This window comes from Corvus moneduloides, chromosome 2, assembly GCF_009650955.1.
Source record: "Corvus moneduloides isolate bCorMon1 chromosome 2, bCorMon1.pri, whole genome shotgun sequence".
NCBI lineage: Eukaryota > Metazoa > Chordata > Aves > Passeriformes > Corvidae > Corvus > Corvus moneduloides.
The window spans coordinates 56696831-56718492 of record NC_045477.1 but is presented as its reverse complement, the minus strand read 5'-3'; the positions used below and the strand labels follow the sequence as shown (position 1 = coordinate 56718492).

The window sequence follows — 21662 nt, the reverse complement described above, 5'->3', positions numbered from 1 at the left end:
ATTATGGAAAAAATACTCTAAAAAAGGGGGGGAAATGAAGATGCTTACTAGTTTTGCTCACTTCACATTTAGAATTAAGTGTATCAGTGTCAGAGCATTTGTATAAGTGAACAGTCTGTTTGGTTAGGAGCTGCACAAAGATGTTACCCAATTCAAATCCATGTAGGTTCACTGGGTTCTAGTGCCTTGAAAGAATCTTGAAAGTTGAGTAACATATTTGTGTCTTCCATTCATTTATCTCATGAGTCAGCTCCTTATCTCTGTGGCAGAGAAGGTGTGTGGGTCATGGGAGCTGAGAAGGAGGAAGGAATAGGGGGAAGATACGGAGGAAGTGGCAAGAAAATTTTAGGTGGTTTTTTTTTTAGTAAGAGAAGTGTGGCAGTCACTACCTCGATCACTTTGAGTGCAAGTCTGTACAGATTTATCTCATCTAGCATGACATCAGCTTGCAGTAGTCACCCACAACTCCCACTTAAGCCACTGGAGAACTTGAAGTTACAAATAAATAGAGGTATTTCTCTTACATAATGGTAAATGTAAACAGTAAATTAAACCCTTGCTACAGAATACGTTGCATGTTACACAAGAAATTGCTGCCATCTTTATTTGTGTCATGAAATCACGAAACAAGTCTTTTCTGAATGTAAATTACTGCTGTACTAGGGAAACCTGGGTTTATTTGTTTTTCATTCTAATGCAAAATAACAATTTGCAGTAGTAGGTAAATCTTTTGCCACCTACCCAGATGAAAGTATTGAATGCTCCCTGGAAATATTGGAGTAATTCTAGATTTGGGCTTCATGGCTGTGAACATAATACAACTCTCTGTGAGCAACCAAATATTCGTGAAGAATGGAACCAGTATGGAACCAGTGGTCTAAGATGAACTGTATTTTTAAAAAATGGAGTAGATTGTTTGCATTTTTTCTTCTATTTTAGTTTTAAGTAATGGTTATCCTAAATACAGTTGAGGGGTTTATTTCCCCCTCAAAGTTTCAGAAGGATTTTCAGAGCTGGTAAGTTAACTTCTCAGAAATTTTTTATCCTATAATTCCATAACACTTCATTTTTTATGGAAAAAATCATGAGGGAAGGTGGAACAGAGCAGAGGATGCTTTAAATATACAAACACATCACCTACAGATGAGCTTCTGTGCTAGAATTATATGTACATAAACATACTGGATCCCTTTCTGAGAAAAAATTGTGGCCCCCTGATTAGCAATCACCAGACTCTAAAATTCAGTATGTGGCATCAATGGGAGAGGTGTTCCTCTCCATGGTATGCTATCAGAGCACTATGCTTCACGATATGTAGGCCAGCCTGGTGCAGGTGAGAAGTCCTGGTTTCTAGAAGGAGAATTGATCCTGCAGGAAAAATCATAACATCCCCTGAACTGATCTCTTCAAGCCACTTGCTCTCAGGTACAGTACAGCACAGTGGGATTATCCATGATTCATAACTGTCTAAAAACTCCAGCAGCTCGGTGTTGTCTGTGCACACACAGTGTTGTTTTTGGGTTAATGGTCTCAGCTGCCCTCCCTAACACCCCTGCTGCCTGGTTGCCCCCCACAGCAGAGAGGGGGAAAAAGGGATATGTTGCAAATCCTCAGCTGCTGCAGTTCATGGTTCCAGCTTGAAGTGCCCTTACCTGTGGCACAGACCTTGCCTTGCTCTTCCATTTGGGTTGGTTTTGTTCCATTTCATTATGCTCTTGGAAGTTTTGCCCTGAGAGAAGCAGAACTGCCTGGGTAATTAGGTCTGACAAGTAATTGAAATTTAAAATAGCCATCGTTTAGCTGGGTGGGTGGGTCTGGGTGGGTGCTGTGGAAAGTTCAGCCACAGTGGTTCCACTCTGCCTGAGCTCAGCAGCAGCATCACACCTTGTGACCCAGATTCCCAGGTACAGACTAGATCTGCCAGCCCAGGAGCTGCACATGAATATACCTCGTGGCACCGAGTGCAGTTATGGGCGATTTTTTCCATTTCTCTGTCCATGTGGTCTAGAGCAGATTTCAACCTTGCAGCCAGGTGTTTCTCCCACCCACTCTGCCATGCTTTGAAGTGTCTGTCGGTGGCACTGCCTCGTGTGCAAACCAGGCAGTGGATATGCAGGTGTACACATCTACACACAGCCATGCAGAAATGGCTGTCTCACCTGCTCCCAGCACCTTTTATACCGTGCGTGGTGCATCGCTGTGGTGGCGGGCGTGTGTCCCGGGTACCTGACGGAAATGATGACGGCATCTCTGCAACAGACGAGGTTTGCGAGAGGATGTCGGTGATCTCCTGCTGCCACCTGCTGGGCTTTGCATCCAGCGCCCCCCAAGGCTGAGGAGCCACCCCTGCGCAGGGAACTCCCTGCTCCTGTGCCCAGCTGCTCAGCTGAAAGGAAACACGCTAAGGAACTGGTTCAGATACACATCTGTGACGGTCACCTTTCATACCTGGTGGACTGCTTTGTATATTTTTGATGTGTAGCTGAGAGGGAGAGTAAGGATAAATTTCTCTAAAAGAGACTTCTTTTACTGACTGAGAGCATACTTTTTGTTTATGCATTTCCTAGCTTTCCATTTAGCAAAGGGGGGACAAGTGTAGGGAACAGACCTTAGGCAATCAACCTTTCTTATTTTCCTGTGTCTTCAACACATATTTGCTGGTTTTAATGGCCTGGAGTATGTTGATATTTGCACTTAGTGGAACTGTAGATGAAGAAAATACAAGCTTTCCAACAACTCCAGTTCAATATAAGCACTCCAATAGGATTAAATTGCTCAAACTAAAGCAATTATGAATTTAATGTGGGGATTCTTAAACTGTGGTCGGTGGTTGCCATGACAATCCACTCATATCAGTCCCGATTAATAATTAAACAAAAAAGCAGGCTCTTGTGACTCTTAAGAAAATAACTGGTGTTTATTATAAAGAGTGAAGGAGGGGAATATCAGTGAGTTGTGTTTTGTCAAAGATTATACTACTGGTATAATAGTTCTACTTGTTTTGGTTTTTTTCTTTCTCTTCCAAGCCTTAATATTTTAATGTATTAGAAAATTCTCAGACACATACTCAACGCTCCTCTAAAAATGAGGCCATAATAAAATGCTTAAAGCTTTGGAAAATGGCAGGAAAACCAACAGCTTGAGGCTTTGGCAAAGTCTCAATAAGACAAGGAGTTTCAAGATAATCCCAGCCCAAGCAAGAAGAAAGGTCAAGAGCTTTTAGCTCAATTGTAGGAATTCCAGCAGGAGGAAGATGTGTGAGATAATACTTCCCAAGAGGTGCTGGTAACTTCATTTCAGCAATCCCTGGAGCATCCATCTCACCATACTTGCTTCTCAGAGGGAGTGCCTGGGAGCCATCACCCCTGGGGCTCGGGTGCTCCCTGCTGCATCCCTGGGGTTTGCCCTAATCCCCGCTGGTGCCTGAGGGCTGAAGTCTATCCCAGAGTCCTTCCCACACCAGTTAGCACCCATCAGCCAGCAGGGCCGTCTGCCCCCTAGGAACTGAGTCCATGTGATTGAGCAGGTGTGTAGGAACTGTGGCATTTGGCTGCCTGTTTAATTTGAATTTTTGTTTCCTTTCAGATATACTTGAAAGAAATTTTGAGAGAAATAGGCATCTACAATGTGAAGGGGACCCACAAAAACACATGGGAGCTGAAGCCAGAATACAGACATTACCAAGGAGAAGAAAAAAGTGATTAATAAAAACATTGATTGAATAAGAGTAATTGCACTGAGGGAACTGTGGTGTTTACAGACAGGACTGAGCACAGTGCAATTCTGCAAGGATAAAGAAAAATTAAATTACTTTGTAATTTTCTGTAGCTTTTTTCCCCAAGGAATATTTCTTGTATGTTTCTAAATATGCTTTGTCTTTTGACTGGAAAAGTTTATAGAATAAACTTGTATTAGATTTATCTTTATTAGAAATCTTTTGAGTTCTCCTCTCACTTTTTCTTGGTAGCTTTGTGGCTTTTCCAAGCCGTGGTAACTTTGATGGAAAATGTGTCTTAGAGGAACCCATAACTTTGTGGGTTTGCATTCCAGTGATGCCTTTTCTTGTCTTAAAATCAAGAGGCATACACGGTTAGAAGGGGAAAAGGGATTTTACCTTGGTATTTATTCTTAAGGATCCTTAGATGTACACGTCCAGGTCATATGCATCAAGATGTACCCCACCGAGTCTTTCCCTGTCTCTGTGTCTCTCTCCTCCCGTGTGTTCCCGTGTCCCCCCAGCATTGGGTATAACATTATAGGCTTTACTAATTAGCATATCTATCAAAGATTCCCCAATGAGAGGTTCAAGTGAGCCCCCCTCCCCAAGGAACCTTCCCCTGGATGGTTCTATCTTGGTTTACAGAATATGTTCTGGAGAGGACCTTGGGGTCTGGGGCACACTGATCCCTAGCTACGAAGCTTCTAAGATGTTTAGTCTCTTAGCTTAACAAACAAGTCTAAGAATGTAGGCAAAAAGCACTAGGAATACAGAAGCTGTAAAAAGGTATAACAGGGGTATAAAAGAAAAGGCAAAAATCTTCATGGCATCACAGTATAACCAGGTTTATACCCTCAGTTCTGTTGGGATTTGTCAGGTCTTCATCTGGAAGTCTGCAAAGGTGCACAACCCTTTGTGCAGTGTTTGGGTGGAATGGACATGATGCTCCTCCTGGGATCAGGCTTTAGGAAAATTAGCCACAACCATGGTGATCATCACGATCTTTAGACTCCCTGGGAACAAACCAATGCAGTTAAAAACCCATAAAGTCAGTGGGAAGATGTCAGTCCCCTCCATGTGATTACTGAGAAAAAAATGAAATGTCTGTTATGTACAGCAAGGAATAGTTTTATCTTTTGTTTGGTTTGTATGCTGATCCCTAAGTTTTGTTTAAGCATATCAATAAAAGCATTATTTTAATTTGTACCACACAGTGTTCTACCTTATTGACTGAACATGTTGTGATTTAGGTGGCATTGGTCTGAAGTGTTTTTTCAAAGCATGTTTTTATTGCTGGCTTTGCCACTGGGTTCCTCTGCGGTTTGGGAAAGATTGCTACATGTATCTGTGTCTCTGTTCCCCCATTTGTGAAATGCACACATGCAAGGGTTGTCCCTTCAACATCCTTTTTAGGATGGAGCAGGAAGGCGACTATTTAATTGTATTCTCAAGTTTAATTATATTCATTTTATGTTAAAGAAATAGCAAAGAACACAGAGTGGGAAAACCTCATTAGTGTACCTGTACATGAAGCAAAAGCTGAGGTTTGATAGTTCAGCTTTCACATTCCCTTATGTCCTTCAGGTGTGTGCATCATTTCTGCTCACCCTAATGAAACAGGAGGTCTGCTGTGAGAAGCAAACATTCCATTATTGGTCCACTTGGAAGCAATGAACAGCTTGGGGAGCGGTCAAATTGCTTCCAGAGGTTTGTGAAACAACTCTTATACATAAGTCACACAATTTTGCTCAATTTTTTTTCTAGAGTTGTTTGTGTAGGTACCTCTCTACAGCTACACTTCGGGCTGCTGCTCAGCGTCCTGTGGCATGAAGTGTCCAGTTCCCAGGAGATGGCCTGCTGAGAGTTTTGAAGAGCAGATCGCATTCTGGGGGCAGGGTGGTGTGTGTGCTTTCATAAATACTGCCGCTGACTCGTGTCTCCTCAGGCTCTACGAGCAGACCCAGCTTGCAGATGGCTGCAGGAGCCCTCTGAGGGTGCTGAGAGGAATGCAGGAAGTCAGCCTTTGTGTCTTGCTGTGGAACACGATGTGCTCCCAGGCAGTAGCCAGGGCCTGCTCACCCTGCTGTCCTCGTGCTGCTCGAGTCCTCTGTGCACTTGTGTTCAGAGCCGTGTAGGATGAGAGCTCTTGCCTTTCATGAGCTGGGCTCTTCTGTGGGATCCGTGTCCTGTTTCAGCAGCTGAAGCACCCTGCAAGTGTGGGTCAGTTTCTCCCTTGTGTTGGTCCTTACATGGTCCTCTAAAACCATGCAGGGGGATGCCATGCAATCCTGATTGAGTAGTGGTGTAATTCCTTACCACAGGTAAAAATGACTGTGCCATTTCAGAGGGAAATGGTTCCTTTCAGTGGGATCCCCAGCAGGATTAGTTTAGCAGGAAAGCTTTGGATCTCCTTGTATTTCTGGTTTAATGTGAGCTGCTTCACAGTTTGTCTTCAGTTGAGAGGGACATAATCAGTCAGCATGAAATGCCTGAACATCTAAGTAAAGGAGGAGTTTTATTGATCTGCAGAGTGCCTTTGGACAGGGTAAATAACCTCTACTCAGGAGTAATGGAAAATGTGCAGAGCACTCCATTTTTTATGGGGTTTATGGTCTTTACAAAGGGCTGCTTTTTTTATGGGTATCATTAAAAATGTGTAGAGTGCTAGAAGTAATCAAGCAATGGAGTTTTCAACCAGCAAGCAAGCAGGAAGGTTGAAGAATGCCAAGGTGTACTGGTTTGCTTGCAGTCTTCTGTGGAATAACACCAGTTAAGAAAAAAATGAGGAGCAGGACAGTGAGAAAATACCATTTCGAAAATGGAACTAGGAAATGCTGTACCAGAGTAAACTAAGAAAAAGTAACCAGTGGAGAGTCCAGAAGCCAGGCAGCTCATGAAGTACTTTTTTACCTGCTTCCTACATGATTTTGGAGGCTTTCTAGCATGTTAGAGTGCAATTGGAATTCTAGCCTCAAAAGCTGCCACAAAATCCAAGTGGCATGAGAGCAGGGAACAATGAGCCCACAGAGATGCTGATCTAGAGCATGAAAGATGCTCTCCTGTGCTGGCAGCAGGACCTGTGCTGTGCATTCAAGCGCTCTGCTGGCTCCTGCCTCGTGGGAGCACATGGTAAAGACAGAAGTTTTGAGGTGCCCTTGGCAGGTCATCATCCGGCCTGCAGCCAAGCCATGGGATCTTGCAGTACAAACCATCCTAGAGACAGAAGCAGCAGGATAAACACACTGCTATGGGGCCCATATTCTCCCTTCTGCAGTGACCCAGGGCACTGCAGGACTAGGCTAAATTCATGCAAGGCTGTAATTACTGAGCATTTGGAAGAACCTCTTTTGGATCTATCGCTTAATAACCAGCAAAACCTCTCCAGCTCTGCTGCGCTTGTTCTGCACGAGGCCCTTACGCAAGTGCTGTTGGCAGGATTGCCATCTGCCAGGGGAGAGGACGAAGGAGGCTGGCCTCCACATTTGGATTAATTTAAACTCTGGACTCACAGCAGTGATGAACAATGATTCCCTGCCAGTCTTCCCATGTGCTGCTGTCTCTGCTCGCTGCTGAACTCTGCTCAGGCAAATGTTCTTGAATATTAGTGGTCAAAGCACTGCTTGGTGAGTGGGTCCCACAGGCATCAGAGGAAGTTTCTGTGTGCTAAATGCCATGAAATGAGATTAAAAGCGCATCCACTCTCCAGCATTGCTTCTCCCAAATGACCAGTTTGAATCATTGGAAATCTCATACTCAGGAAGCTCAGGCAGTACCAGCATGGACCTGAGCAGACACGAGGTGACAGTCACCCCTTTAGAGATCCCCCCACACTCACTCAACCTTCTTCTCTTTCCCCCCACCCCAGGGAAATGGGGAGGAGAATCAAAGTAAAACTTGTATGTTGAGAAAGAACAGTTTAATAACTGAAAATTAGTAAAATATAGTAGTAATGGTAAAAAAATATAAAAATTCTAATAAAAACAGAAAAACAAGTGGTGGCCAATACCACCACCCTCACCATCCTCTGACTGATGCCAGACCCCCCCTTCCTGAACCCAGGTCGGCCCCCCTTATGGGTAAGTCCCTCCCTGTTTATATACTGGGCGTGGCATTCTGTGGTGTGGAATAACCCTGGTAAGCCCGGGTCACCTGTCCCAGCTGTGCTCCCTCCCAGTTTCTTTTGCATCCCTCTTCCCTGGCAGAGCATGAGACAATGGAAAAACGTCCTTGACCTAGGGTAAACACGACTTAGCAGAAAACCAAAACATCAGTGTGTTATCAACACTGCTCGGATTCCGAATTCAAGACACAGCACTGTAACAGCTACCGAGAAGAAGTTAACTCAGAAACGAGCACGGCTGAAAACCAGGACACAGCGGGACCAGGACAGCACGCGTTGCCGGGGGTGGCTGGCAGGCTGGGGCACCCTGGTGGGTGAAGGGCAGAGCTGACTCCCTGAAACACCTTTTTGTGGGCAGCGCCAGGAAGCACCGGCAGCTGCAGCCAGTTCTATGGCCGCAGCAACCACACAGCTGCAGGGGCAGCGAAATCATCCCTCCCTGCTGCCACGGGAGGGGCCGAGGGCGCCCGGCTCGGGCGCAGACACAGCTGTAGCTAGAGCAGATAAAGCTCAGCCCTTGAACCAGGCTATTCCAGTAGCAATAGTGGGGTTTTGTTAGCTGAACATCCATTGTGAGGAGGGCGGGAGTAGCCAGCTTTACATGGCCATTTCTCGACTACTCTGTTACAAAGAATAGGGGAAGCTAATCTTTAAAAAACTTTCTGGACATCTACGTTCATGGACATTCCCTATTATAAAAACAACAGCTGGACTGCTTTGTGCCAGCACACCAGCACCTTGCTGAGGATATGAAGAAAGAGGTTTGCTCTCTGAAATGCCAGCCGTGTTTCCTTCCTGCTGCTGCTGGTCACACAGATGGGGAGGTGAATCCCAGCTGTTAGCTCCCAGGATAAAGGGTGGGCTGCAGAGAAACAATGGTTCAGCATTTTTATCACTGTGCCCAGCTGCTGCCACACTGGCATCACACAACCAAAATGGTCTTTAAAAGGTCTCCAAGGGTGTTTGGCTCCTTTCTGCCTAAAGCGGAAGGTGATGAATGCAGCTCTAGTGGATCGAAATGCCCAGCAGCCACGTGCATGCTCAGCAACATCCCACCCACTCCTGCAGAACACACTTGCAGAGTTGCCAGCATTTGCTGGCACCCAAAAATGCTCCCTCAAGCCACCAGCCCCGGCCACAGGAACTTGGCTGTGATCTTTACACAACAGCTTCCAGCTGCAGTTTCAACCAAAAGGCAGCCAAGGCACAAGGACTGCGGACAAGCACGACTGTGCTCTTGGAAGTGGATTTTGTACTGTTTAGGGCAAAAACTTCCAGGCTTGGCTAGGGTTTTTTCCTCCTACCAAGACGTTTATCCCTGAGCTAATGAACACGGTGTTTAACTGCTGCTCTCGCACTGCAGGCTGCAGTGACACAGAGGTTTTCTGGTCCGGAGCAAAACATCCCAGCTTGCAGTGGCAGCGACACCCCAGGGAAGTGGCTACGGAGAAGCACAGATGGAGGCTCACAGGAGCAAAGGGGGGCATCCTATCTGCTCCAAGCGAGCAGCAGAGTGTGAGAAAGCAGAGGGTATCTTGAGGCAGATACTATTGCTCTTTAATGAAAGCATCCTCCCTGAACAGCTGTCACTGAGAACACTGCCAGGATTGCAGTGGGCTGGCCTGTGCCAGCTCAACAGCTAGAGACTTGCTTAGGGAAGAAAGTAAATTGCAGCTTTTAAATTTTTTCCACATAAAAAAAAAAAAATTAGTCTCATTTTACTTGTTGGACAACAACCGTGTCCTAAGCTTACTGTAATTGGCTCCTGGCCGTGAGCTAAACTGAGTTAAAAAATAAATTCACAAGAAAAGCCCCCAACACCAATCAAACCCAACTGTGTTTCCTACAGACTTTCATTTAGAATTTTCCCTTTGGGGGTTCTCCCTCCTTGTGCCAAAGCTGAGGGCTGCACACGGTTCCAGGACCATCATCCACTTGGGTTCTGGCATCCACCCCCAGCCCATGCTCAGTGGGCAAAGCTAAGTGGGCTTTGGCCCCAGAGGGGTAGTGGGGACACCAGTGTCTCTTGCAGCACACCAGATGTTCCCTCCACATGAACACCCCCAGGTCTGCACCCTTTCTCCTCAAAGCAGATGGCCAAGGAGCAAAACACTGCTGTAGCAGCATTCAGACATTAACATCAGTCACTGGCCCATGGAAAGTGTTCGGGGTTTTTTGTGGATTTGTAGATGGGGTAGCAAAACTGTAAGACAAAAAGCAGACATTGAGGGAGAACAGTGGGGTGGGAGGGCAGAAGGTCAAGGGGACCATGGAACACGTGCCCAGCACAGCAGCTGCTTCCTTCAGCCTCAAGGCATCACTCCTTTAGCCACAGAGGTATGAAACTAAAAAGGCAGGTGCTTCTCTTTGTAAGCAAATCAGCCTTCCTTCCCCAGCAAGGAAGTACGTGGGGGCCACCCACAAATCAGCATCCAGCTCATAGCGGGTGCAGGAGCAGCCTGAGACCCGAGCCAGCAGAAGAAAGGTTTCCACCCAGCTGCTTAACCTGCTCCATGAGGCTCAGGGAAAATGCTATTTGGATCCTTCCCAAATCCATTATCTTTCCAGGAATGCGAGATGCAGGCCTGATAAGCCTATGTTTTAAAACAAGGCAGGGCTAAGTTTTAAAGCTGTCCTTCAGTTCGGGCTGTGTTTGAAGCAGCACCAGGGTAATTTGTTACCATGGGGGATTTTATCAATTTAATAATGCCAAAGCTGTTGTCTGATGCATGAAGTTTCCTTTCCAAATCACTTCAGCTTTTCAGGCCCAGGAAGGAAACAGCTGCTTTAGATGAAGATGGGCCAGAAGAGGAGGAATTACATAATGAGGAAATACACAGAGCTTCCCAACACAGAGCTGTGCCATGGACTGTGGACAAGTGCATTTACCAGCCACTCCACAGCAGGCAGCTACCAAAGCAGCGCAGCTGCGACAACCACTTGTCACTGCCGCAGTCCTTCCCTGCCACACCCTCCCTGGTGCATCTGACAGACTTGATGCTGCAGAGCAGCAAGAATTGTCCTCTTCCCTGAGAAACTGAAGGCAGCAATGCATTTTTGGGAAGTGCAGTGAGTACAGAAAGAACATTTCTCTTGCAGCTCACTGAAGAAACAAACAAAATCCCACAACTCCAGAGCCTTTGAACTGACACTTCCTCACAACAGGCTGAATGGAGCCTTCCCACCAGAGGCTCTGCCATGCAGAAAAGAACACCTGCTTGGAGCACAGAACCCCCTAGTTAGGAATGTCTGCACACCAATTAAATATCCCAATGAGCCTGGAGTACAGACAGCATGACACACAATCTGCCATTCAACCAAGCAGCAAGGCTGTGCTCACGGTGCTTTGAAGCACCTGCTTTTCACAGCAGCACCTCAGCTGTACACAGGTGCCACGTGGCAATTTGCTCCAGGCTGGTGCCCAGGGCTTCCAGCCTCGGCAGAACCAGGCAGGCAGGGGGAGGAGCCATTTTCACTCCCACATATCAGCTCCAGTTTTAAACTTTGACTCACAGGAAGTGGGAGCCAGGGCTATGAGGGGCAGCACAGCCATACCAGCACTGCCCTGCCCACACTAACTTTACTCAACAGAGAAGCAAAAGCCTCAACTAAGTGTTTCCTCTCCCTCTCCTTTAATGCTCTCATTTTTAATGAAGATGCAACAGAAAAGAGAAGATAACATCCTCACCTGGCCCCATTTACATCCTCTGCAAGGAAAGCAAGAGTTGCCTCAGTGACTTTATCCAGGCTTTGAACCTGCCTCCCTTTCAGCCCCATTGAGTGAAACAGGTTACACCAAAATTGTCCAGAAGCTCAGCTGACCCACAATTCTTACTTGGAAAAGCTTTAAAAAAATTTTATATATATTTATATAAATGAAGTTCCCACAAAACTAAAAGAGAGTGTATTTAACCAGACAGGAACCTCAGAGATAACTAGGGCATACTCCACTCCCTCCTCCAGTCTCTCACTCCTCCCAGCCTGCTGTCACATCTATCTCACCCCTGCAGACCCCCACCTCCACCCTCCAGCACCAGGGGCCAAAAACTGACACAGGACAGCAAAGATGAAGAAACTGTGTAGGAGATACACAGTTGGCACGTGGGCCATGCCCTCCCCTTTCAGGCACCTTAACCTCCTATGCCTCTGCCATCACTGCAGCAGGAAGAAAGTTAATGATTACCAGTCCAAGGCAACATCCCTGGTCAGGCACACAGCAGCAACAGACACCCACTTACTTGCTCCAGGTGGGGCTCTGAGGAAATTTGTGTTCCTTTATTCAATCCAAACTGCCACCAGGTCAGACAGGCAGAAAGCGCAAGGAACCTGTTACTGTTGCATCTCAGAGAGAACCAGAGAAGCAACAGTGTTTGCTCCAGGTCTGTCAAACAGATGCATTCCCTGAAAAGGAACACGGCAGGAACAGCAAGTAACACTTCTCAAGCACAGACATTCAACCAGTTTGCAGGAGGTCTAGGGCACAGCTAGGCCATTCCAATACCTCTCTCCAAGAGGCCAAGCACAGAAAAATCCTGCTACTTGACTAAATTCTAGTTAATATGCTCCCTCAACAGCTCTCAAATACAAAGTACCACAGCCAGGCTGTGTTGGAAAACAGCCATTTCACCTTCTCTCCACAGTGTCCCTATTCAGCCTTCTCCCTTGATCTTGGAGACATACTACAACTCAGGAGAGACTCAAGTACACTTGTCTGACAAAGCAGCTCAGCCAGCCCTCAGCTTCAGTGGCACATATTCCATTTTGGGATGTTTTCATTATTCATTTCTTATCTCTTCCAGAGGTAAGTCTCTGCACAATCACAAACAATGAAGGTGGTCCACTCCATTATGACATTTCTTGGACTTTGCCTTACTGACCTCAACCTGCTTTTGCACTCCAGTGCCACAGGCAAACAGTGAAATCTGTCTGGAAACAGTCCAGTTGTAGGGCACTGGCACCAGCTCTGCTACTGACAGCACCCAATCCTTGGTGCAACCTCTCCTTCGAGTCACCTTGAGACACACATCAAACCAACAGACATCACCTAGAATGGGTTTAAATGAGTTTTATTTTAGACAACCTACATGATAGATGTTTTTTCTTTTTTTTTTTTTTTAAACAATGCCTCCACTCCAAATCAGGGTCAAAATAAGTGAATAAAGCTCAAGATGACATCAGTCCAGTTGTTAGACATTGCCGATTCCTGGTGTTGTGCCGATGAAGAAGAAACAGCAGCCAGCTATGAAGACAAGTGATCCAAAACCATACTGTTTGATTTGTTACTGAAACAAGAGTGGCAAGTGTTAGCTGAAGGTCATGACAGTCACAGTAAATTTCTGTAACTTATTCATGTATTCCCTAATTCAATCTGGGCTGCCACAGTCAGGCAGGCAGAAAGCGCAAGGAAGTTATTTTTGCATCTTAGTGCAAACCAGGGAGCAACAGGAAAAGTGCCCATGGTCTATCAGAGGATGCTGATCATTTTTACAATTGTACAAAGCAACTGGCACCCACCAGCTGCTGAGCAAGCCAGGTGGAACACTCATTCACAGCCTTCCTGCTTGACACGCCAAGGTTCAGATTTCCTCTCAAGTAAGAGCACATCCAAAACAAGTACCAGAGCTTACAATGTACATGCTGTCTCTGAAAACAGCTGCACCAAGAAGCTGAAGCAGGTTTTACTGCACATGGGAACACCCTGCTACTGTTCTTTCATTCCACCTTGAAGTAGATGGAGTTACCCAAACAACACATCCAAAAGGTGTGCCCCTGTAGAGGAGATGCACAGAAGCTTCTGCTCCCAGGAGGTACCTTCCAGATCATCACCTCTTCCAGGGCCAGGACAGACATCACCCCTCCATCAGGCTGTGGGAGGTGCTGTGTCTGTCTGCCAGTTAAAGTATTCATTTAGTTGGGCTACTGCTCCACTCCAGAATCTGGCTCATCTTTAGATGATTTGCATACCAGAAAGCCTGTAAGAGCCTTTACAGATAAATTTAGCTGTCTGTAAACAGACTTCACATGTCCACAATGACTGGGCAAAGCAACTGGTGATCCCATACTGCAGTGAATTCCACAGGTCTCCAAACAAGCCAAAAACCCACAAGTGTTGGGACCCAAATACTGTCTTGTGGCAACCATATTCCAATACAGAGTAGTTAAAGCAAACCACAGGAGCTGTCCTGAGTTCAGGTAGTTGGAGATTCCAGAGAGAGTAAGGTTAAGTACTTGGTCACATATTACTGTGTTCCCAAATTCAGAGCAATATTTAAACTGACAGTTCTTGTAGCAGGCCATCAGATTAAGTGAAAGAAGATGGGACATGACCATGCAAGGTACTTCACAATTAACCCCCATAAAAGGGATCCAAAGTAGAAGTGCTCCATTTCAGAGAACCTTCTCTTTAAGGTAATAGTTTAAACCCATTCCCAATTACATACATCTCACCAGGGCAATCCCTTCTGCATTTCTTAGCCATTAAGTCACCATGAGTCACTGCAGTGACACTACATCCCCTTTCAGTACAACTGAATAGTACTCATAAGTTTCAGGCCCTTTATATAATATGAAGCACCCATCATGCTGTGCTTACACTGTTTTTTAACTGGCAGCTACTGTTCACTTTAACAGGGGTACAAGAGAACAAGTGATGAAGGAGCTCACCATGTACTTGGGCACATTCACCCAGGTCAGGTCAGTACTTACACATTTCTCAATTTCTAAGCCGTCCTTAAAGAAAATCATATATGGGGTCACACCGTCCTCACGGAAATCCAGGAGAGCCACCATTCCATCTGGATTCATATTCTCTCCTACAAAGAACTTCAGAGGAATGTGTTACTGAGACATTTAATCAGGTATTATCAGGAGAAAATGCCTTTTTACACATGAACAATTCAACACCACCAAGCTCAGTTTAAAAGTCTTCCTTTTAAAAGTCTTTGACCAGCCACAAGGAGTTTCCTTCTCTGCAGCTTGTCCATCTCCATACCACCATGGATGATACACCAGAAGAAAGGGATGCCACCCAGAGGGACCTAGACAGGCTGGAGAGGTGGGTCCAAGGGAACCTTGTGAAGTTCAAAAGGCCAAGTGCAAGATCCTACACCTGGGTGATGGCAATCCCACGCACAAATACAGGCTGGGCTTGAGAACAGATTGAGAGCAGCTCTCAGGAGAAAGACTTGGGGTGTTGGCTGACAACAACTCAGCGTAACCCAGCCCTGTGAGCTTGCACCCCAGAAACCCAAATGTATCAGGAGAGGAGTGACCAGCAGGCCAAGGGAGGTGATATCTGTTCTGCTCTGCTGAGACATCACCTGGAGTGCTGCATCTAGCTCTGGAGCTGGGACCCCAACATAAGAAAGATGTGCTGGACCAAGCCCAGATGGGCCACTAAGATGGTCAGAGGCCTGGAGCACCTCCCCTATGAGGAGAGGCTGAGAGAGTTGGGACTGTTCACCCCTGGAGACTCCAGGGAGATCTTACGGCAGCTTCCAGTACCTAAAAGGGGCTACAAAAAAAATCTGGAGAGGGACTTTTGACAGAGGCATGTTGCAATAGGACAACAGGGATTGGCTTTGAACACAAAAGAGGGCAGATTTAGATTCCATATTAGGAAGAAATAATTTACTGTGAGGGTGGTGAGACATTGGCACAGGCTGACCAGAGAAGCTGTGGATGCCCCATCTCTGGAAGTGCTCACGGGCCAGGTTGGATGGGGCTTTGAGCAACCTGATCTAGTGGAAGGTGTCCCTGCCCATGGCAAGGGATTGGAACTCAATGCTGCTTTTCAACCCAAAGCATTCTGTGATTCTCTAATTTTACCATGCTGCTGTGAAAAGAGTAAGACACAGCAAGGGCCAAAGTATCCACCTTTCAAGTCTAACTCCACAGTCCCTAAATTGCCCTAACAACAAATGCAGATAACTACAAGCATTACCAGCTGAAATGAGATCCCCAAACACCTAAAAGTCTTTGGCTGTTTCTCCTCCCTGACTCTCAGGGCCCCTAATACTCTCAGAAAAGGTCAGGTTAGCATCCTCACAACAGGAGCCCCAAAATTATCCAAATCAGTACAGCAAATGAACCAATTACAGCTTATCAATACTGCTGTTAAGGAAACATAAGTTACCTGGTAGTTTTTGAAGTTGGCAAGGATGTGTTTTATTTGTTCTGCAGCCCCTGTCATGAAAGGCTTTACTCTCTCTGGCTTGTGCTCCTCAAGTCTGGCTTTGATTCTGGAAGGGGAAAAAAAAAAAACCTCTGAAAACATGTTTAGTTAAATAACTTCACTGTCTGGCGGGGTGTCATAGCAGAAAGAGTTGCTACCTATCAAATTTTGATTTTGCTGCTTTCCCCCCACTCCTTCTCAAAGCCCCCAGATTTCAATTAAATTTTGCAAGTGAAATCACAAAACAGTGCCTGCCATTCCTACCAAGCTCATTATACTACTAGGCTAATAAAAAAGGCAAAAATCAGCAAGCCTCTTCCACAGCACCAAGAGTGTCACCTATCTGTGTCACAAAGCATTTTCACCATCAGTATTAACCCCACTGAACAGCAAGCAACAGAAATTACACCTTGAACTAGCAAAAAGTCCCATTTGCACATTGTCATGCTAGAAAAGCTTCAGGAAGCTTTTTTTTACCACCTCAGTCCCTTCCACATGAAGGTTTGGCATGGAGAAATATGAAAGAAAACAGCAAGGTTACAAATAAGATCCAAAGCACAGAAGTAAGTCCTCTACCTCAGCCAAGATAAACATAGATATTCCAGCACCCATTCTTCAGGGCTCCAGTTCTACCAAGCATTAAGACATTACTGAAGTTCACAGCCAGTTTCACACCCGTATCAGAACTAACACCTACTATGAATAAACCCAATGCTGTTTTTATAGTCTCAAGCACGTAAAACCACTGCCATCCCACTGAAAGGAAAAGCCTTCCAACACTTACGCTTTCATGTAATCCTTGATGTACTTCTTGTAGGATTCTTTTGTGAAGCTGGTCTCCTGAAGGTGGTGGTTAATAACTATGTCAACACCAGTTATGACCGTGGCTTCTGTTCCATCTCCCTCAGGACCTTCAGCAGAGGCATTGCCACCAATTAGAGAGTCATCAATTTGACCCTCTGTCCTGGTGACCATCTAGATTTAGAGACATCAAAAAACTTAACGGCTCTGCAAAAAACCTTAATGCTACTGCTCTTACACACCTATGACCTGACAGCAGGGCACAACTCCAGAGACACAGTTCAGTGCAAGGAACCTGGCTGCAGCTTGAGTACTGATTTTCCCAGGGACACGAGAAGGGGGAATGGCTTCAAATTGAAAGAGAGTAGGTTTAGATTAGCTATCAGGAAGAAATTCTTTACATGGGAGGCACTGGCAGAGGTTGCCCAAAGAAGCTGTGGATGCCCCATCTCTAGAAGTGTTCAAGGCCAGGTTAGATGGGGCTTTGAGCAACCTCATCTAGTAGAAGGTATCCCTGCCCATGGCAGGGAGGTTGGAACTGGATGATCTTCAAGGTCCATTCCAACCCAAACCATTCCATGATTCTATGGCTCCCAAGCATGACTCCCCCTCCCGTGCCTAACCCAAACTCCATCACACTCTACCCTAGCTGACCCGGGCTCTCTTAGGCACCACCCGCGGCAGCAACAGGCACTGGTCTTCCCTTCTCTCTCTCCCTCCTCGGGCCCTTCGCAGGGATGCCACCCCCACTCCCCACCGGCCGTGAGTCACCGCGGCGTCCCTTCCTCCCTCCCTCGGGGCGGGCGGGCACTCACCTTCCCCTCCACTTCCAGGCACAGGCCGTCCGCCACCTCCCGGATCTTGTAGATGTCCGAGAACATCTCATCCTCTGCGGGGGACAGACATACACACACACACACACACACACACACACACACACGCACACGTCAGCCTCCACCTCCCGGCACCCACCACCTTCCCCCCGCCGCTCCCGCCCCCGGGCCCCGCGCCCCCCCCGCCTCGGCCCAGCCCCGCACATGCGCGGCGGCACCGCCGGGCCCAGCGCCCGGGCCCGGGCCGCGCTTCCCCCCCCGCTCCGAGCGGCAGCCCGGCCGCCCCTCCCGGCCGCGCCGCGCCCTCCCCGCGCCCTTACGGCTGATGCAGTCCCGGTAGATGATCATGGCGGCGGCGGGGGGCGGCGGGGGCGCGGGGTCTCAGCGCAGCGACCCGGGCGCGGGGCGGGAGCGGGGCGGAAAGGGCCGAGTCAGCGCCTGCCGGGGCTCATATAGCGGGCACGGCCCCGCGCGTCACCGCGCACGCGCACTGCGCACCGCCCCGCCCCGCCGCCAGCGGCGCCCCCGCGCGGCCGCGCCCGGAACCGCCGCGCGAGGGGAGCGCGAGCGTGGGGCTCTCGGAGCGCGGGCTGGGGCGGCACCGACACCGGCACCGGCAGCGGCAGCGACACCGACACGGACAGCGGCAGCGACAGCGACACCGACACCGGCAGCGACAGCCACACCGGCAGCGGCACCGACACCGACAGCGACAGCAGCACCGGCACCGACACCGGCAGCGGCAGCGACAGCGGCAGCGACACCGGCAGCGACAGCCACACCGGCAGCGGCACCGACACCGACAGCGACAGCCACACCGGCAGCGGCACCGACACCGACAGCGACAGCGGCACCGGCACCGACACCGGCAGCGGCAGCGGCACTGCCCCTCCCAGGGAGCTGTAACTGCACGGAGGCCTCCCCTCAGTCTCCTCCAGGCTGAACGGACCAAGTGACCTCAGCCGCTCCTCGTACGTCTTCCCCTCAGGGCCCTTCATGATCCTTGTGGCCCTCCTTTGGACAACCTAATAGCTCCTAAATGTCTTTCTTATATCGTGGTGCCCAAAACTGCACATAGCACTCGAGGTGAGGCCGCCCCAGTGCAGAGCAGAGCAGGACAATCCCCTCCCTTGCCCGGCTGGCGATGCTGTGCCTGATGCACCCCAGGATAGGGTTGGCCCTCCTGGCTGCCGGGGCACTGCTGACTCAGATTCAACTTGCAAAATGGGGAGCAGGGTTTCATCTTTCCCAAGTCAGAGGGAGTCAGGGCTGGCAGGGACCTCTGGAGAGCAACCAGTCCTGCCCCGTGCCAGTGCAGGGCTGGTGCCTCTCCCTCATTGCCTGTGGCTGCATGTCATGGGTTTCAACACTAATTTTCCTCTTTCTTCTAATCTTTTAAGCTCTCAGTAACACTTTTCTTTTTGTCTAACTTCTTATGAGGTGTCTGGGATGTGTCATCACTAGCCCATTTCTCATTACTCAGAGTCACTGAGCTGGGATGATCACACTTTCACTTTCTTTTTGCCAGTTGGTGCAAGATGGTACAGCTTTTGGGCATGATGCCTTAGGTTCTAAGGCATCAGGCACATCTATGCACCCCTTCTTTCTCCTCAGTAGTTTTTTCTAGGGAGGCAATTATGTATATCCACTCTCTTTTCCTTGTGTTGTATTACAAAGCATCTTTGCACCCACATTTTCCAAACTAGCTTGCCATTTAACACAGGCAGCCTCGTAAATCCACATACTGACCTTCCAAGGAGAAGCGCTCCCAGCTTTTCCCAAGTGCCCCAGGGAAGCACTGCTGCGGGGCTCTGGACCTTGCAAGGTCACGGGGTGACACGGGGACACAGACCGTCATTCGCCCTACTGGGTGTACATGGACATGCATTTGCTCTACTGGGTGCTGCACCTCCTCCAAATAAGTGATGTTTTCAAAATAGGGAAATAATTAGGAAGCTGTTAGACTCTTGCTGTTATTACTCCCTCAGGGAAATTGAGTTGGGTATGTTCAGAGACACCAGCTCTGCACTTGTGAAAGGGCTGGCTGGGGCAGGTATATTTTTCTTATTTTTCCAAGGATAAGTGAGATTTAGCCCAGCAGTGAGGGTCGAGATGAAAGACAGAAGGATAGTAATGCCTAGACCTCTTTTTCCCCCTTTGGACATACTTTTCTGCAGCAGCCTGTCACAGCTGAAACAAATCTAGACCTCACTTGAACTCTGATTCTTAACAGACATTGATAAAATACCTTCAAAAGACACCATGGGACCTGAAGCTCGTAGTGCTGCTAATGATCCTGGACGTGGCAGAGACATCAGGGCACAGGACACAATTCCCTGTCCCTCACTTTCCTGAGGCAGTAAACTGCTCATTGCTTTCTTTGTGCCAGCGGAGCTCCCTTTTTATCTCCTCCTCCCCTGCTCTTCCTTCCTTTGCTCCAGATATCAGTGCCCTTTTTTGTCAGATGGTCTAGCTGCTTACATAATCTAATTAAATTTATAAGTCGTTTTCTGCTGGTTTTCACCTTCAAGACTACTGCTGCTCTTTCAGGCCCGAAGAAGGGGCTTCTGCCCAAAAGCTTATCTGTCTCTTTTTCTCAGTGGCAGCTGGCCTGATAAAAGATATCCCCTCTTTTTACAAACCACAGTAGAAACAGAGCAACTTACATCTTCAGCAGTGTGTTAAGTGACAGGGGAACATTTGGCTCCTTCTACGTAGTGTAATATGCAGCTAAAAACATCCAGTTAGTAGGTGTGCTTCAATTTGGTTTTATTTTTGAGAGACTGTTCTAGAAAAATGGATATTTTTGCAGTAGTCCAGAAACCTCTTACAAATTCATCAGTTCACTCAATTCACTGAAGTCAGGGTAGAAACCCTTTAGCACAGTGTGAAGGCAGGTGGACCTTCAGGTTGCTTTGCCTTGCCTGTAGGTCTGTATTAAGAGTTGCAGGTGTAAAATGTGAGATGTCATTTAAAAATGCATCTTTTAAATGGGTCAAGACTCCTGTGTGAACACCAGTTTGATGTGGAGTTAAGTTAAATCAGTATCAAGCTGAAGTTAGCACTGTTTTAATTGGCATAGGCTTCACTGAAGTACCAACGCTGAAATTTTCCTGTGATCCCATATAAACAGAGAATTATGTCATGGGCTGATACTTTGTGATGAATTAATTTGAAAATGCTTTTTTTTTTTTTTTTTCAGAAACCGGTAACATTTGAGAAAACCTTAGTGTTCCTCACCTTCCTTCTGTCCAGGTAGCCTCTTCAAGCACTTCTCTTATCCAGCCAGAGTTGGATCCACATTTCAGAGTGATAGGTTAAAAATGTGGCGCTTCCCTCTCTCTCTCCACCTTTTTAGTTGCCAATTGACACCCAAAATGATGTGACAGGTTTTCCTGATAGTGCACCTCACCTTTGGTGTTGTGTAAATCCCAAAGGACTGATGGGAATCCCGTGGTTTTATTGATGAGTCTTCTAATACTATTTGAGGAGGATTTTCTGGGTAGGTGTCTGCAGAGTCTCACAAGAAGCCTTTCTCATGGAAGCCACACCTCAGATAGTTGTGAATTACTGCAGTGTTACTTCCATCAAGTGTTAGCATCTGGATATGGCTGTGCTCAACTAATTGTGTCTTGGATTAAAGTGCCAGATGACAGCTGATACTACACCGTTCTTTCCCTAAATAAACAGTATATTTTCAGCCCATTGTGGCAACTCCCATTGAGCTGTAAGAAAAGTGAGGAGATCCTGCTTTCAGCTAAGTCTCCTGCAAGGTGCAATCAGTGGAAATAAAGCAGAGGTGAGGCTGGAGGAAGAGAGGTGATACTGGGCTGTGACATAAGGGATGGCACCAGTTCTAACCTTTGTAAAAGGCTGTGAAAGTCACATCATAGTGGTGATGTTTTACATCATTTGCTGGGTGTGGGGGAGAGCATCCTAAGTATATATATATACACACATATATATCTCCTGGTAGAAAGAAACTGGAAAAATGAAGATTAAAGGACTGAGCAAGCC

The 21662-nt window shown here is 47.3% G+C and overlaps 2 protein-coding genes and 2 non-coding genes across 4 annotated transcripts in view; 1 reads left to right on the top strand and 3 right to left on the bottom strand.

Moving 5' to 3' along the window:
• GTF2F2 (general transcription factor IIF subunit 2) overlaps positions 1–3933 on the top strand; it is an 80604-nt gene extending 76671 nt beyond the window's left edge. Inside the window, exon 9 of the mRNA XM_032099788.1 lies at positions 3586–3933. Within this exon, the coding sequence (XP_031955679.1) occupies positions 3586–3705 (120 nt within the window). The 3' untranslated portion in view covers positions 3706–3933. The remainder of the gene's footprint in view (positions 1–3585) is intronic.
• Positions 3934–12101: 8168 nt separating this feature from the next.
• On the bottom strand, positions 12102–12236 carry LOC116440484. Its single transcript, XR_004238637.1, has one exon. It is a non-coding gene; the product is annotated as a small nucleolar RNA SNORA31 (small nucleolar RNA).
• A 652-nt stretch (positions 12237–12888) lies between these two features.
• On the bottom strand, positions 12889–18132 carry TPT1 (tumor protein, translationally-controlled 1). The gene is made up of 6 exons (XM_032099790.1): positions 17966–18132; positions 17628–17701; positions 16796–16986; positions 15973–16078; positions 14544–14660; positions 12889–13120 (listed from the first exon to the last, which is right to left on the bottom strand). Exons 1-6 carry the CDS (start codon positions 17991–17993, stop codon positions 13118–13120), a joined length of 519 nt encoding a protein of 172 aa, XP_031955681.1. The 5' UTR covers positions 17994–18132; the 3' UTR covers positions 12889–13117.
• LOC116440483 lies at positions 13186–13315 on the bottom strand. The gene has a single exon (XR_004238636.1). It is a non-coding gene; the product is annotated as a small nucleolar RNA SNORA31 (small nucleolar RNA).
• Positions 18133–21662: the final 3530 nt, after the last annotated feature.